This window comes from Protobothrops mucrosquamatus, unplaced genomic scaffold (genome assembly GCF_001527695.2).
Source record: "Protobothrops mucrosquamatus isolate PMUCROS unplaced genomic scaffold, P.Mucros_1.0 scaffold2549, whole genome shotgun sequence".
Taxonomy (NCBI): domain Eukaryota; kingdom Metazoa; phylum Chordata; class Lepidosauria; order Squamata; family Viperidae; genus Protobothrops; species Protobothrops mucrosquamatus.
Window position 1 is genome coordinate 145391 of NW_015388609.1, and position 16775 is coordinate 162165.

Below are 16775 nucleotides of genomic sequence, written 5' to 3' on the forward strand. Positions count from 1 at the left end.
GCCTGGCTGCAATGGTAAGCTCCACTCCCCCAGCTTGATTTTTCGGTGTGTGCCTCGCCCCAAAACTAGGGCTTATTTTTGGGGTAGGGTTTATATTAGGCCCACCCCCCAAAATAAAGCTAGGGCTTATTTTTGGGGTAGGCCTTACTTTCAGGAAAACATGGTATAAAGCAGTGGTTCTCAACCTTTTTAATGCCGCGACCCCCAACCAGTCGTAAGTCGAGGACTAAACCGGTCGTAGGTCGAGGACTAAACCGGTCGTAGGTCGAGGACTAAACCGGTCGTAGGTCGAGGACTAAACCGGTCATAAGTCGAGGACTAAACCGGTCGTAAGTCGAGGACTTTCCCTGCCCGGGAGCGCCGCGCATGCGTGGTTCCACCCCCTGTGCCGGCTGAGACATAGCTGGCAAGTGGCAGAGACGGAGCAGGCCGACCACCAGCTGGCCCAGCCCAAGGGAGGTAAGGCACCCGCCGGAGAAAGGGGAAAAAAATGGCGGACAGCCTTGCTTGGCGACCCCCGTGAAATGGTCGATCGACCCCAAATGGGGTCGCGACCCATAGGTTGAGAACCGCTGGTATAAAGGTAAAGTTTTACCCTGTCCAGTCGTATCTGACTCCAGAGGCTGATGCTCACTCCATTTCTTAGCCGAAGGAGCCAGCATTGTCCAAAGACACTTCTAGGGTCATGTGACCAGCATGATATACACCAGGAGCACAGAATGCTGTTACCTTCCCACCAAAGTGGAAGCTATTTTTATCTACTCGCATTTGCATGCTTTTGAATTGATAGGTGGGCAGGAGCTAAGAGACATAATGGGAGCTCACCCCATTGTGCAGCACTTGGGTCTCAAATCCAGGCTGTTGGCTTTCCAGCTGACAAACTCACCGTCTTTAACTACCATACCTATTATAAAAGCAGTGGTCAGTTTAAAACAGGGGTAGTCAACCTTGGCTCTTTTATGACTCGTGGACTTCAACTCCCAGAATTCCTGAGCCAGCTAAGCTGGCTCAGGAATTCTGGGAATTGAAGTCCACGAGTCATAAAAGAGCCAAGATTGACTACCCCTGGTTTAAAACATTTAAGTTACCCAGGCATAAATTATTACAGTGGTAAATATAACTGACAGAGGGCATCAACCACAGAGAAGATAGCTTTTACACAGGACAAAAATGTTCCTAAAGGTCTGATTGTGTAAATTGTGTATTCTCTTCAGCTTTTTGGCAAGAGATTATTAAAGATGTAGGTAGTACATAAATGTACCAGACTATACATACATGGCTCACACCCTGCAGTTTCAGTGACAGAAATGTATGATTGGGAGAGCCATTGGTTCATGCTGTTGACATAAAGATGGAAGCTAAGGGCTGTTGATTGGGAGAAAAAGAAAATCCATAATTAAAAAAAAATCTAAGATAAGGTAGAGAGGCTGAAGACAGAGGGCAGGGTAAAATATTGGGGAGATTGTCAAGTTCATGAGATCCAGAAAAAAAAACCACTATAGTATGTTGGATATTTTTGTATTTCTTTACTTGTGGGTGTCTGTATTTTTGTAGCCCAAATATGGTAGCTATAGCTAAAAGCATAACATAGTCCTGTGAATTCAGTTACACTTTGCTGTGATTACAAGTGAAGACAGTTGAAGAAAAAGATAATGTCCGACAAAAGTACAGTAAGACCCAGTTTGGTTAATGGCTTCAATAGCTTAAATGACAATGGCACAGAAAAACAGATACTTAACACCTGCCTATGAATAACATTTACCGCGCAATCTTAAACTATTACACGCCCTAAACTTGGCATTATCTCTCAATTTCCGAGCAATCGCATTTAGAGGTGAGGCTTTTATAACTAATAATATTAGTTATAATATTAGCCGCATAACTAATAATATTCAACTGCTATATTAACGTAGAAGTTGAAGTCTTAAGCATTTGAAGCACAGGAAATGTAACGGTTCGCTTTTCCAAAAACAGATGTACAACGTTGGCTCGTTCGCAACGCTCGCAACAAAGTCAAAAGGATTGTTTTACACGCATCCACACCCGACACGTGAAATAGGATCTAGGATACGCATACTCCCCCGGTGCAATAAAACAGCAAAGGACAGGACTAAGTTAACGGGGAAGGAAGGGCCAAACTCGGTTACGAAACCAGCCAGACCTGGGTTAAAAACGTTGCCAGAAGCCGTCCCTCACGTGGTGAAGCGCCTCGTTCCTTTCGCGGCGAGCAAGGGGGAAATCCCGCTGGTCACGGGCGTCCCCTTTAGGCAAACGAGGGACTTTCTCCGGTTTTACGGCCCCTAGAGGGCTATTCGGTTCGTCCGCTCCGGGTCACCTGATTCTGAAAAAGCCCCGAACCTGCGAGGTTGCCCGAAGAACGAGCCGAAAGAGTCAGCAAGAGGAAAGACCAAGGTGTGTGTATGTGTGTGTGCCAGGCAGAGAGAGGGTTGCGTAGCGTACGCCTGCAGGCATTCGCCTATTCCTGCTCTAGGGCCACCCCAGGGAAGGCTTGCCGCCGCACACCAGAGATTAGGCTGCCAGGCGAGCGAACGGAGATTAAAGCCAGAAATAGCGGCGCCGAGGACCCGCACCTTTCGACGCGAGGCCGCGGAGGCGTCGGAAATCGCGTAGAAGGAGAGCCGGTGGGGGAGGAACGTGGACTCCCTCGCCGCTCACGCGAGATCCGCGCGGAGGAAAGGGCGCGCGACCTCGTTTCGCCGGCCACGCTTGCCCCTCCTCCTCCTCCCCGAGAGCCGCGTCGACGGTCGGCCCGCCCGGCAAGAAAGGTTGCGGCGGGAGGAGCAGCGACGCGGGGCGGGGGGGCCTTCTCGCGATCCGGAGCTAAGCAAGGGGAGAGGAAGAGGCACGGCGCGCGTCGAGGAGGACCGGAGCGTGTTGACAGGTTCGCCGCGTTGGGTTCTTCGGCGTTCCCGGGAAGGAGGACGGTGGGTGGGTGGGTGGGTGGGTGGAAGGCCTGGCCGGCATTTAGCAATCTTCAGCATTGGAGGTGGGGGGGGGGGTAAGGGGTGCCGCTGTGCCCGGAATAACAGCAACGGCTGCTTCTGGTATCAACCTTCCCTGCGCATTGGAAGTGGGGGGTGGGAGTGGGCATTGCATTGCATTGCATTGCAGAGCAGGCAAAACTAGGGATTTGTGGAAGGAAAGGAAAGGAAGGAGTGGGGTTGGGGTGTGATGTCGGGGTGGGGTTGGCTGGGCTTCGGGAAACGAGCGGCCTGTGCTTGTCTTGTCTTCAAGGAGGAGCTGCCGGTGGACTGGGAAAAGGCTCCGAGAGGGCATAATATGGCGCAATGATATAATCTCGCATCAGACAGCCAAGTGGAAACGCAGGGCGACGGGGAGAGGAAAGGAAAAAAAAAAAAAAAACCCGGGTGCTGCAGTGGAAATCATCAGCTGCAAGAGGAAGCGGGCTTGATAGTGGCCGAATGGGAGACGAGCTATTAAATTCATTCCCGGAGCCCTCTTGAGGCTCTGTTGGGAAGGCCTGGGCTTTGGAGACGTGGGGGAGCCTTTTCTCGAGCCCTCCCTCCGACATCAATAACGAAGAGGGAGGTGGTAGTTTGCAGTAACCGCCATCATATTGATCAAGGGATGCAGTTCACCGAAGGAAAAGGAATTTCTCCCTCCCCCCCCAATACACACACACACACCTTACCGTCTTCATCTCCTGAGTCATATTTCCTCTTTATTCCCCCATCTCTAAAACATCCATGGCTACACATTTCAGTGCAAACAGTTACACAACAGAAAAGATGGGGGTTGGGGAAGGAGTGAACTGAGAAGCTAGGCGGTAGAGGAATCTACTTTTAATGGACAAATCATCATGTTGTCTTTTCTTTTTCTCCCCCCCCCCCTCAATTGTTTTCCCCCTTCTTTATAGAAGTGGCAGCAGTCCTAGAATTAGCTGAAGATGTCAGGTCAGACGCTGACAGATCGCATCGCAGCTGCTCAGTACAGCGTTACAGGATCAGCTGTAGCCAGAGCGGTCTGCAAAGCAACCACACATGAAGTGATGGGCCCCAAGAAAAAACACCTGGATTGTAAGCATCTTTTTTATATGCATAGTCATGTGTGATTTTTTTTTAAGCATACAGTTCAATACTCCTCAGGCACTCTAATCTGCTGTCTTGATGAAGCCTTATGTGAGGCATTCTGGAAAAATGAATTTGTTGTTGCATAAGTTCTGAAGTTATGTTGCTTTGACCATTTTCTTCATTTTGAATAGCAGGAAATCTATTTAAGTCTGGAAAACAGTGAAATATTCTTGCTTGCTTTGGGTAACTGAATTCAGTCCAGAATTAGTGTTTTGGCTTAACTAGCAATATAAAAAATTTTACAAGTGGAATTTTGAACATAGTGGAATTGAATAGTTCTTCATCATTGTAATCTGCCTGGAATGATTTATTGTGTATTTGGAGTGTTAAACTAGAAAAGGCAGAATTCAAATGGATATCTTCATTATTCAGAGTCCAAAATTCAGTTCTTCAACAGTTATCAAAGCAAACTGTTGCATGTATTTATTATATGTTGATCGTGGTTATATCAGCAGTAAAGGTAGTCCTTGTTTAGTGACTGTATGCTGTTGCAGTGATGAAAAATAACTTTATGACCAATCTTTGCATCTATGATCTTTGCAGGTTTGTAAAGCAAAGAAAGCTGAAGTAAGAGTGTAAGCACAGTTGTAATTTCACTTAGCAACCACTTCACTTAATGACCAGGTTGTTAGCCCGAATTCTGATTGTTAAATGAGGACTGCCGGATGTATGTACTGTATTTTGTAGTGAGATTTAATTCTTTTTGGTGTTTTAGTTTGGTTTTCAAAGTGAGTTCACACTTCATATTAAGTCTGGAGTACCAATCTATAGTTTTCCAGGTACTATTGACTTACAACTGTTACCCTCTGTGCCCATGACTCATGGGTTTTATATTCATCTAGTGGGTCACGGGTTCTTCTGAGTTAAACATTGATGGGCAGTCAGTGGTATACATGATTTTCTGTTTGCAAGTTGTGGAGCTAAACCAGTATTAGTAGGAGTGAGAAGATACAGCCACATCCATAGTTTTTGTAACATTTTTGTCAGTTCATGATCGATCTTTCATAAACTCAAGGCGAAGAAGTCAACAAACAATACATGGCAACCACAGATTTGTTACGATAATATAGAAACTATCCTTTTCCTATAAATCTCTGCAAAACAGCAGGGTATTTCTCATTCAGAAAGTGACAACAAGCAATATCTACTGCTTGTAGATATTCTGGGGCTCCTTTTAATGGGGAATTCACTTTTTCTGGTCACACCAAACAAGTGTTGAGAAATCAAGTCATGGTGGAGTAAAATAATTTTTCAGATCCCATTGCTCCTTTGAAAAAAAAAACAAAATGGCCACCTTCTACACACCACTGTTAAAGAAGGACTAGATTTTTGCGTTGAATATGAGTGTTCCAGTTTGCCAATTATATGAAAATGTGATGGCATTTCTTTTTGGGTTAATGTGACGTGTGAACCCATTCTAAAAGAAAAAAATGCATAGTTTGTTGAGTTAGTCAAGCCTGAAATCTGCTTACATTTCCTTGAAACCCTTCTGACCTTATAGGAAAGATGGTGTTTGAATGTTGGGACAGAGATACACCGTGTAGTGTGTGTGGATTATCTCAAACTGATTTAACTTTAATTAAACCTTGAATGGATTGGAAATTGAATTGTTATTATAATTATTTCTTTTATATTTTATATTTTTGTATTTCACATGACACTTTATAGTTACACAACTATAAGTTATGTTGGGATTTTGCAAGTCATACTCAAGGCAGGAGGTTCTAAAGCAACAAGTTGTGCTGTTTTTTCTTACCTTGTGCAGCTTTTTTTAAGGTCACAGAACTATAAGGTAGTGAACTCTGAGCAACCTACGAAGTTGTTTTTTCTTACTATGTTTCCATAGCAAGGTAATTAATATGTTGTAACTTAATATATTAAGTTAATAATCTATATAATCCCAAGCTGTCATGCATAGAGGCTCTGATTCTTCCACTTGTTTCATTTAATAATCAAAATAGTGATTTCATAGGAGGATTGGGTTAATTCAGTAATGTTTGTTGTTAGTCCATTGCTGGTTTCTACTTTGTGTATTTTAATTAAAAAATACTAAATTAGATACTAACATTTTAGTAATGTACTAATGTTATTGCCAAGCATGTGATTTTTGTGGAAGTGAGCAAAATACTGCAATAGATACAGGTAGTTTTTTTTACTTAGGACCACAATTGAGCTCAAAATTTCTGTTGTTAAGTGAGACATTTGTTAAATGGGTTTTGCCCCCATTTTATGACCTTTCTTACCACAGTTGTTAAGTGAATCACTGCAGTTGTTATGTTAGTAACATAGTTGTTAAGTAAATCTGGCTTCCCCATTGACTTTGCTGCCCAGAAGGTTGCAAAATGTGATCACATGACTCCAGGCCACTGTAGCCTTCATAAATACGAGTCAGTTGCCAAGTGTCTGAATTTTGATCACATGACCTTGAAGATGCTACAATGGTTGTAAGTGTGAAAAATGGTTATAAATCACTCTTCCCACTGTCATCGTAACTTCGATTGGTCACTAAATGAACTATTGTAAGTCGAGGACTACCTATTTATGAGACCAAACTTGTGAGTAAAAAGCAAAAGGCAAAATTGTGGTTTTAAATTATCAGGAAATGTTCAGCTTTTAAGTAAACCTTTGTGTGATATAGCAGTAATAAAAGGAGAGGGAATAAAATAGTTTGCCATATCTCTTTCCTTGGATTCAGGATCTGTTCTATAAGGAAATAGCATTGTTCTACCCAAAATGAGTCTTCACGGTTAGGAAATGAGCTGGTTACAGTCCCAAGCCATTAAAGAATAGAATATGTTGGCGTGAAGTAGGACAGAGATCAGTAAGGACTAGGAAGAAGGGTGGAGCCCTCAGAGTACTAAATGTCTTGTAACTTCATAAGGGATGCATAGTTTTCCTTATTTTTGAAAAGCAAAGTGGAGAGCTTGATGGAAAAGCTTATTTGCATTATATTTACCAGTAGTGAAATGTAGAATGGATTAGGAAAAGACTTAAGGTGCCCTGAATTCCTTTCTCTTTATATCTGAAGTTCAAAGGAAGGTAGTTTGAGGGGTAACACTAATAGCTTCTACTTGTGCAGCCAGAATCACTTGGTGCTCTGCTATTAATTACCAGTTTTACATTTTAGTATCTAAATATTCCATTATTTCTCTCTGATCTTTCGCTAAAAATGATTGAATACGATATACCCGTAAAGCACACAAGCAAGAGTAAAATGATAAATGTGTACTGTATTCATATAGTGATGTAAAAAATTGAGGTTCTATCTTTAAAAATGAATAAACAGAAGCAAGGCTTACCTGTATGGTAGTTTGTGGCACTGTACTTCCACTTACGTGTGTCCTGGTTTCTTGATTTCAGGTGTTTCAGAACATAATACTAAAAAATTATATTGTCGTATATAGGTAGTCCTTGACTTATGATCAAGATTGAGCCCAAAATTTCTGTTGCTGAGACATTTATTGAGTTTTGTCCCATTTTACGACCTTTCTTGCCACAGTTATTAAGTGAATCACTGCAGTTGATAAGTTAGTAACCTGGTTGTTAAGTGAATCTCACTTCCTCATTGACTTTGCTTGTCAGAAGGTTGCAAAAGGTGATCACATGACCTTGGGACACAGCAACAATCATAAATATGAACCAGTTGCCAAGCATCTTAATTTTGATTACATGATCATGGGGATGCTTCAAAGTTCGTAAGTGTAAAATGGTCATAAGTCACATTTTTCAGTGCCATTGTAACTTTGAACGGTCACGAAATGAACTGTTGTAAGCCTAGGACTATCTGTAGTAATAAGCTTCTGGTACTTGGGAAGGCATACGTGCAAAATAAATGAACATGTGGTAAAAACTTCTGGGACTTTTGTAGAAATTTTCCAAAGTGCACTAGTTCCCTTTTGTGAAGTTAAGACATTGGGGCTAGTGTTTTATTTGGTGCCATGGAATAAATAACAGCGTTAACCTAGCTAAAAGAGAAAATTTGGCTCTAATGTGAAAAAAAAGAAGCCAAAACATCTGCCATTATTGCATTTATAGATGAGTTAATAATGTACATACAATGGCTCTATGATTACAAAACAACTGGTTGTTTAGATTTATTTACAAGTGATCTTAATTTGGTTGCCCTCTGCTTTTGACTGATTACTAGTAGAATGATTGCTAGCACTCATAATACTAACATTTGTAATTAAATTGGTCACTAACCAGTAGGTTCAAAGTACATTACAGTAATTATTAAACATTTTGAGATAATTATGCTTCTTTGTATTCTGACAAAGAGTAGAGCCATTTTGATCATCTGAGATATGAACAGGTAACATATTGGAAGATGTAATGAAAAGCAGGTTTGATTTAGCACTGAATGAAATTTCAGAAATAAATTCTGATGAAGTGTTTCTAATATAATATATTCAGCGTAACAACCCATTCCTCAATGTGGATACAAGTAACTACCTAGGACAATACGCACATGCAGTGGGATTTTACTATACTATAGTATTTGAGCAAATACCATAAATCAGTGATGGCGAACCTTTTAGAGACCGAGTGCGCAAACTGCAACCCAAAACCCACTTATTTATCACTGGGTGCCAGGTGGGTGTGGCCTACTGGGTGGATGTGGCCAAGGTGGGCGTGGTCACCTCAATATTGCTCGTGGGGAGGGACACCTATGGGGCTGGGCAGGGTTGGGGGAGATCCAGGGGGTCTCTGGCAGGTGGGGCGGTGGGCAGGAGGCTTGTCCTGCGGGATGAGGTGAGGCAAGGCGAGGCAGGGCGGGGGTGCCATTGTCGCAGGGCAAGGCAAGGCAGGGGCCGGGGCGGCTGCTGCCTGACACCATCAGCCCCCACACACAGAGGCCAGCAAGTGCATGGGAGTCGACAGTGTCTGTCAGCAGCCACAACCTGCCGGCTCCTCAACTGGCGCACTCTGGAGCTCCACAGGCCACCGCCAGCAGTTTAGAGAAGCCGCCTCTGAGCTGGATGGCCAGCCGATGATGCAGTGGGTTGTGCCAGGGAAAAGGAGAGCATGCGAAGCCAGGAGGTATGGGATGGGGGGAGGGAAACCAGCCATGCTGGGATGCATCCGGCTACATGGGACCTCGGTGAGTTAGTGGGCGGCTGGTTGAAGAGGGACGGTTGCCATCTCCGGGGCATGGCGCGCGTGCCCACAGAGAGGGCTCTGAGTGCCGCTTCTGGCACGCATGCCATAGGTTCGCCACCACTGCCATAAATACTATCCAAATACTAGCTACAGGTAGTCTTTGAAGGGCCTACAAAGATAAAGCTCATTTCATGTAACTGAAATTAAATACGGTTGATATGGTTACTCTCCAGTTTTACATTGAATAACATTGAACCCCTTATGTCTTATTAAAAAATATTAATCTGATAACACATTTTAGACATCATTCCAAGGATATCAGGTCTGTTTGTGGCCCTGAAAGCTCAGATTTTGAACCTCTGCATCTGCTTCATTGAAAGTAATCAACTCTAATCATTTTAAATACGCTGCTAGGGCCCCATGGGATTTTCCAATTGGTATGACTAGTATTTCAATATGACATTTACTCAGATAATTGAGCAGGCATCATTTTTCCTTGACAGATTTAGATACGTTTTTGGCAATAAAGTCAATAGGAATGCAGCTACGGAACCTGAGTGAACATGAGTTAGAGCAGTTTTTCAGGCTGCAGAATCTTTTAGTTAAAAAAAAATAATCCTCAGATTTCTAATCAAGCACCAAAGCAAGGAGTTGTCATGAACACAAATGCTCATTCATACTATCCCAGGAATGGAGGTCCTGAATATTAGCTTACAAGCCCTGCCCTTTTTGCCATACCATAAAAAAATTGGAGCCCGCATTTGGTAATATTTTTTGGCGGGTCCCTAATTTCTCATAGAACCCCTATTGAAACTCTAGGGTTTAATTGATGACACATAAAAGAAAAACCCTGAATTATAGCTCTTTGTGAAGTCTGTTCTATTATAATGAGAGTGATTCAATTCCACAGCATTTTGCAGCAGCATCTGGTGAAGCTATTTTATATACTGAAATATTTATTATGATTTGTTCCTGAAAGGGACTTGGCTATATTCTCAATGGTTAACTGTAATAATTTGCAAAATCCTTCAAGTTAAAAATTGCTCCTATTTAACAAAACGTTGACACCATTTTTGATGTAATTCCATTAGAATGGAGATATTCATTGTCTACTCTGCTTGACTTTGGTTGACGTTTAAAGTTTTAGAAAATATCCTTGGATAAGTTTACCTTAGCTCTTGCATGCATGATACCATCCTTTAGCTTGCTATAATTTAGTAAGAATGAAATGGCTGATAGGAACCAAGAGAGTTTAGTCCTTCTTTTGAAATGAGATTGTATTGTCATTCTGAAAAGTGGCAGCATTGGAACATCCTTGAAGAAATCTTTGGACCCAGAAGTGGAGGACAACCTCAGAGCAATTATTATCATCCTTTTCCTAAGGAAGCATTGTTAGATGACTGGTTAGTGATAAATTCTAAATACTCTTGGGAAAAAAGTTTTAGTCAGACTCGATGGTACTGAAAGAAAAGAGATATACAACCGTTAGGTGTCACTTGGGCTTCTCATAAATCTTCAGTAACCTTGAGTATGGTATATGTCTGGATCAACTGTCTGGAATGAGAATAGAGAGTTTTATTTATAGTAATGCAATTTCTACTTGAACATCCATTACCAAAAAGTTTACTGCTTATATTCCCTGGCAATTTATATTGAGTCCTGGTAAGCCCTTTGGTTCACTTTCTCCGGTAGTTGTATGTAAACTTTATTTGGAAATACAAGTGAAAATGTTATATGAGGATGGCCACCCAATTTCATTTCTCCTTCTCATCTAACCCAGGTGAGGTGGTGGATATCGATATCTGAGCAGAATAATGGACTGGATGCGAATTGATAAATTGAAGGTCAGTCCAGAGAAAGAATTACAAGTGGTGGGTAGTTCATTCTCTAGTTGAGTGATATTTAGCTTATTCTGGAGGGAATTTCATTCTAATTTACGCATGTGCTCCTGGATCCATTACTACAATGAGAAGAGTAGATAGCTTCTGCTGCTTTGAGCTCTGAATGACATGTATGAAATGGTTTTCAAACTTTGGTTTGTCCAAAATAACTGTTACATGATTCTAGTGCCCTGTTTGGTTCCAAGCCCTTTTCTGCACCCAACTCAAAATATTAATGTATACATTTAAAATCTGAGAAAGTTTGGGGCCAGAATCTAATGGAAGATCTCCTCTGTATATCTGACCAGATCCTTAGGCTATCTGCAAAGATTCCTCTGCAAGTACCTTCATTAAATTGCATTGCATATTCAGGTACAAGAGGAAGCACCTCTTTGTTGTGGTACACCCATCTTTGGAAGTGCTTCCCCAATTTTTTGTTGTGCCCACACTTTCTTTTGCTCAAAGGAAAGACTCTTGGGCATTTTGCATTTTTAAGTGTGTTGGAAAGATTGTTTTATATTTTTTATATTTTTGTTGTTGCTTTTATAGTTTTTAATTTTTGTAGTCTAATACATATCTCTCAAAGCTTTGGTTAACTGATCTGACTAATAATTACATCCAAATAAACATTTGATGATTTTGTCATTTGGTTCAGTGAGGCTAGCTTCCTAATAAGTATTTTTAGGATAGTAGTCAAGTTTCCATTATTTTGATTTTATTAGACAGTGATGGCTTGGTTATATATCCTGTTGCCGATAAAAATGTGAATTGGTAAATTTGTATTTTACAACACAGCAGCAAATGATCTGACAAGATTGCATTTGCAAAGCATGCTCATTTAAGTATTCTCTAACAGCAGGCAAGGGAAAAGGGACCATGTTGATAAATTAAAATCAGCTGTTCTGTGGCCAATAAGTCATTGGAGTGCAGGAGGTGGCAGCAACCTCTTTTTGGGCAGAGGTTGTAAATATACTACTTTCTTCTTTAAAAAAATGATAGGCAATACAAGGCTTTTTGCTTTGTTGGTTTGCCTAAGAGGTTTACTCTGACATGCCTCAAAACGTTGATGATAAAAAACTGCAAACCAACTCTTACCCGTATAAAATTTGCTTCCAACTTAATTTCTAGGCTCAGCCTGTCTTACGAGTGCAGACAGACTAAAAATATGATTTTGCCCATAGTTTATGTCTTAAATGTTAATCATGAAGAAGTTTGTAACTCCATGCTATTTTTCAAATTGCTGGCCAGTCATAGCTTCCTGTATCTCATTTGTGAAAAATACAAATCCATATCTTCACTGGCTGATCGCAGGGACTCTGTCTGGAGACAGAAAAGTAGACTTTTTTTTTTGTTAACTCTCATTAGATGCATCTCTGGACAGAGATGATACCCAGAATCAAAATTAAGATAAGCCAAGGAGAAACCAGAGGTGTTCTGATGCATGGTCTATATTTAAATGGCACACTAAGGTTAATCAGAGAATAGATTAGTATTGTCATCTGAACAAGATTGTTGAGTTCTAAGTGGAACTATACAGAGAACTATACGTCTCTTCACTAGACTAACCGTGCCAAGTTCCTATAACCGTTCTTCATATGTTTTAGCCTCCAGTCCCTTAATCATCCTTGTTGCTCTTCTCTGCACTTTCTCCAGAGTCTCAACATCTTTTTTATAGTGTGGAGACCAACATTGATTGCAGTATTCTAGGTGTGGTCTTACTAAGGCTTTTTAGAGTGATATTAGTACCTCACGTAATCTTGATATAATCCCTCTGTTAATGCAATTTAGGATTGCATTGGCTTTTTTGGCTGCCGCCACACACTGTTGGCTCATATTTAATTGTTTGTCCACTCCAAGATTCCTCTCACAATTGCTGCCATTAAGCCTGGTTTCCCCCAGTTTATATGTGTACTTTTGGTTTTTCTTGCCTAAGTGTAAGACTTTACTTTTCCTTATGTTGAATTTCATTTTGTTAGATAGGGCCCAGTGTTCAAGTCTGTCAAGATCCCTCTGAATCTTGACCCTATCATCTAGGGCATTGACTATTCCTGCCAGCTTAGTGTGTCTCAAATTTGATAAGTTCCCCTTCTATTCCCTCATCTAGGTCGTTTATGAATATGTTGAAGAGTACTGGGCCTAGGACAGAACCTTATGGTACCCCATTGCTTACTTCCATCCATGTAGATGTAGTACCATTAAGGACTACTCTTTGAGTACAGTTTGTCAGCCAGTTAAAAATCCATCTGATGGTGGCGCTGTCTATCCCACTTTTTTAAAGCTTTCCAAGAAGTACGTTATGGTCTACTTTGTGGAATGCCTTGCTGAAGTCCAAGTATACCAAGTCCATAGCATTCTGCTGGTCCATTAATTTAGTCACCTGATCAAAGAATGAAATAAGATTGCTTTGGCATGATCTGTTTTTAACAATCCCGTGCTGGCTTCTAGTTATAACTTTGTTTGTTTCTAGATGTTCCCAGATCTGTTTTTTGATTATCTTTTCCAGTATCTTGCCAGGTTTTGATGTTAGGCTGATTGGTCTGTAGTTTCCTTGGTCTGTTTCCCCCCCCCTTTTTTTTTGAAGATGGGAAACCACATCAGCTCTTTTCCAATCCTCTGGTACTGTAGTTCCCTGGTGCTTCAGGATTTTTGAAAGAGATGATGATGATGATGATGATGATGATGATGATGATGATGATGATGATGATGATGAAAAAGTTGGAAGAGACTTTGGTACAGTGGTTCTGAGATGACATCTGCCAGCTCCTTCAGAACTCTGGGGTGTAGTCCGTCAGGTCCTGGTGATTTATGTTGATCAAGATCAGACAGGTGTTCTCTTACCATTTTTTTGTTTTATTTTAGCTTTTATTTCTAGTCTGTATTTTTCAGTTATGTTTTTGGTGGGTTCAGTTATAATTTCTTTTTGTATGAAGACCAATGCAAAGAATGAGTTAAATAGCTCTGCTTTCTCTCTGCTGCCTGTTACTTCCTTGCCGTCTTCTCTCTTTAGTGGACCAACTGTTTCCTTGATTTTTTTCTTGTTATTTATATGTTGAAAGATAACTTTTTTTTTGTTATCTTTGATTTTTGTTGCCTTTGCTTTCTGAGCCTCTGCCTTCCTGATTTCTTCTTTGCAGATTCTGGCTATCTGCTGATATTCTGCCTTAGTTATGTGTCCCTCTTTTCATTTTTTATACTTGTCCTTTTTGTTTTTGAGCTTATCAGAGAGATCTTGGTGCAGCCATGCTGGTTTCTTGTTAGATTTCTTGATTTTCTTTTTCAATGGTATTGTGCTGGATAGGGCTTTTATGATCATATTTTTCAGAGTTTCCCAAGCTTCTTCAGTTGTTTTCCTCTTTAGGATTTTCATCCAAGGAATCTTTCCCAAGTTCTCTCTGAGTCTGTTAAAATCAGCTCTTTTAAAATCTAAGATTCTGATATAATTATGTTCTATTGCTTGTGTTTGCATTATATTGAATTCCAGTATAACATGGTCACTCTTGCCCAAGGTTTCTGCAGTTTCAACTCCCTCTATCACTTTTTCTCTGTTCGTGAGAATTAAGTCCAGTATGGCTATTCTTCTAGTTCCCTCCTCTACCTTTTGGTCAACAAAGTTGTCAGCTAGGTTGGTCAGGAATCTATTTGATTTCTCACTTGGTGCAAAATTAGTCTTCCAGTTGATATCAGGGTAATTGAAGTTCCCCATTACTATTGCAGTGTGTTTCCTACATATGTTTGTTAATTGGTTAGCAAAAAGTACATCTATTTTTTCTGCTTGGTTGGGTGGCCTGTAGTATATTCCTATGGCAATGCATTCTTTTTTTCTATTATATTGACTCATATGCATTCTAGGAGGTTTTCATCTTTGGTCTCGTGCATTTCTGTAGCAACATAGTGGTCTTTTACATATAATGCAATTCCACCTCCTCTTTTATGGGGTCTGGTTTTTTTGAGCAGTTTATATCCTTCTATCAGTGTGTTCCACACATGGGTCTCATTCCACCAAGTTTCAGTAATTCCAATTATATCATACAGTATCTACTTTCACGTATTAATAATGGTAGTTCACCCTCTACAGTTATGTCTATTGCTTAATTACCAATAATATCTGTTGGATTGGTTCAGGTATATATATAATTCTGTTCAGTAAGCAGTGGGCTATATAGCTTTGTGTCTTGGAACTCTGTTTTTACGCTGGCAGTTTTTTTCCTTTCTATGAGGCCTCACTTCACTATAATTTATCATTACCTAATGTACACATAATACTTTTATCATGTGATTTATTTGGTTTTTAGTTTCATGTGATGTTTGGATCTTCCTCCTCCTCCTCCTCCTCCTCCTCCTCCTCCTCATTATTATTATTATTATTATTATTATTATTATTATTATTATTATTATTATTATTATTTTAAAACACAGAATAGTCCAGGCAGTCATTAGGAATCAATTCTGACCTGAAGGCACAAACCCCCTCCCTCCCCCAAACTAGTTTTAGGCTGCATTCAAATGACATTTAAAGCCACTGCTTAACAGGTAAGTCACAAATTAGCCTTGGTTACAAGTTGTGCTTTAAATTTTTAGACTAGCTGCATCACATCCAATGCACTAAATATAGCTGCAATTAGGCATTCCATCTGATTGCCTATAAAGCATGGTTAAAAAACTTGGTGAAGCATATGATGCCAGACAAATTGGAAATAATGGATATGAAAATTAGGTTGCGATAGATAGCATATTGAGTCATTGCAGGCTATTGTTTAATATCATGGCTTGTTCTAAGCATAGTTATTAGTTTAGCTGTAACATGTTTTTAGTTGTAGAAAACAGTGATATAAGGCTCTACATTTCTGTATGTTATGGTTTATAAGGCTCAAATATATATTGCTATTGAATGAAATTGAAAGTAAAGACTGCAATTGAAAATATAGATTAATATTTAGCAGACGTCTTAACTACTCTGGTCAAAGGAATTGCCTGTAAAGGGAATTCTTCAAAGAGGAACTAGCTAATATTTTCAAGATCAAGCAGTACTCCTTGAAAATTGCTAAGATCCCTTGAAAGCAAAGTGTTGTAGATGTTATGTAGCATAGTAGATGTACTGTGGTTGTTTCCTTGTTTTTGTATTGATGGTGTTCAAGTGGGGCTCAGGATTTTTGGGGATTGCATCCAAGGTGCCTATTACTACTTGCATTTTCTGTGCTTTCTTTTGCTACAATCATTCTACTTCTATTTGCAGGTCTTTGTATTTTGCGGTTTTTCTCCAGTTCTTTCTCTTCTATTCTGCTATTTATAGGTTCACTATCCAGACTTTTGTCTGTCTTATCAACAATTGTTAAGTCTGGGGTGTTATGTGGCAGGTACCTGTCTGTTGGAATTCCAAAGTTCCAGAGCACTTTATTATTAACATATTTTTATCCTGCCTTTATATCTAACTCAATGCAGTGAACATATCTAATACTTTGTAAAATAAAAGAACTCTAAATTCGGTTCTTGGGAACTCTCCAGACATTGCTGAATTATATTTCCCAAGAGATATATTTATCATGGTGGAGAATCTAGGAGTTGTAGTTCCCCAGCACTGTTTTCCAGCCAATTTGATCTCAGTGAATAATAATACTTAAATGTGGGCTAATATTTTAAGATTAGTAGGACAAGACTATTATGAATAGTATGTAGGAAAAAAAAC

The 16775-nt window shown here is 40.3% G+C and overlaps 1 protein-coding gene across 1 annotated transcript in view; it reads left to right on the top strand.

Moving 5' to 3' along the window:
• Positions 1-3928: 3928 nt before the first annotated feature.
• The window catches only part of SNAP91 (synaptosome associated protein 91), a gene marked incomplete at its 3' end in the record, with an annotated part of 74092 nt that continues 61245 nt past the window's right edge, over positions 3929-16775 (top strand). The window contains exon 1 of the mRNA XM_015825217.1: positions 3929-4058. Within this exon, the coding sequence (XP_015680703.1) occupies positions 3929-4058 (130 nt within the window). The remainder of the gene's footprint in view (positions 4059-16775) is intronic.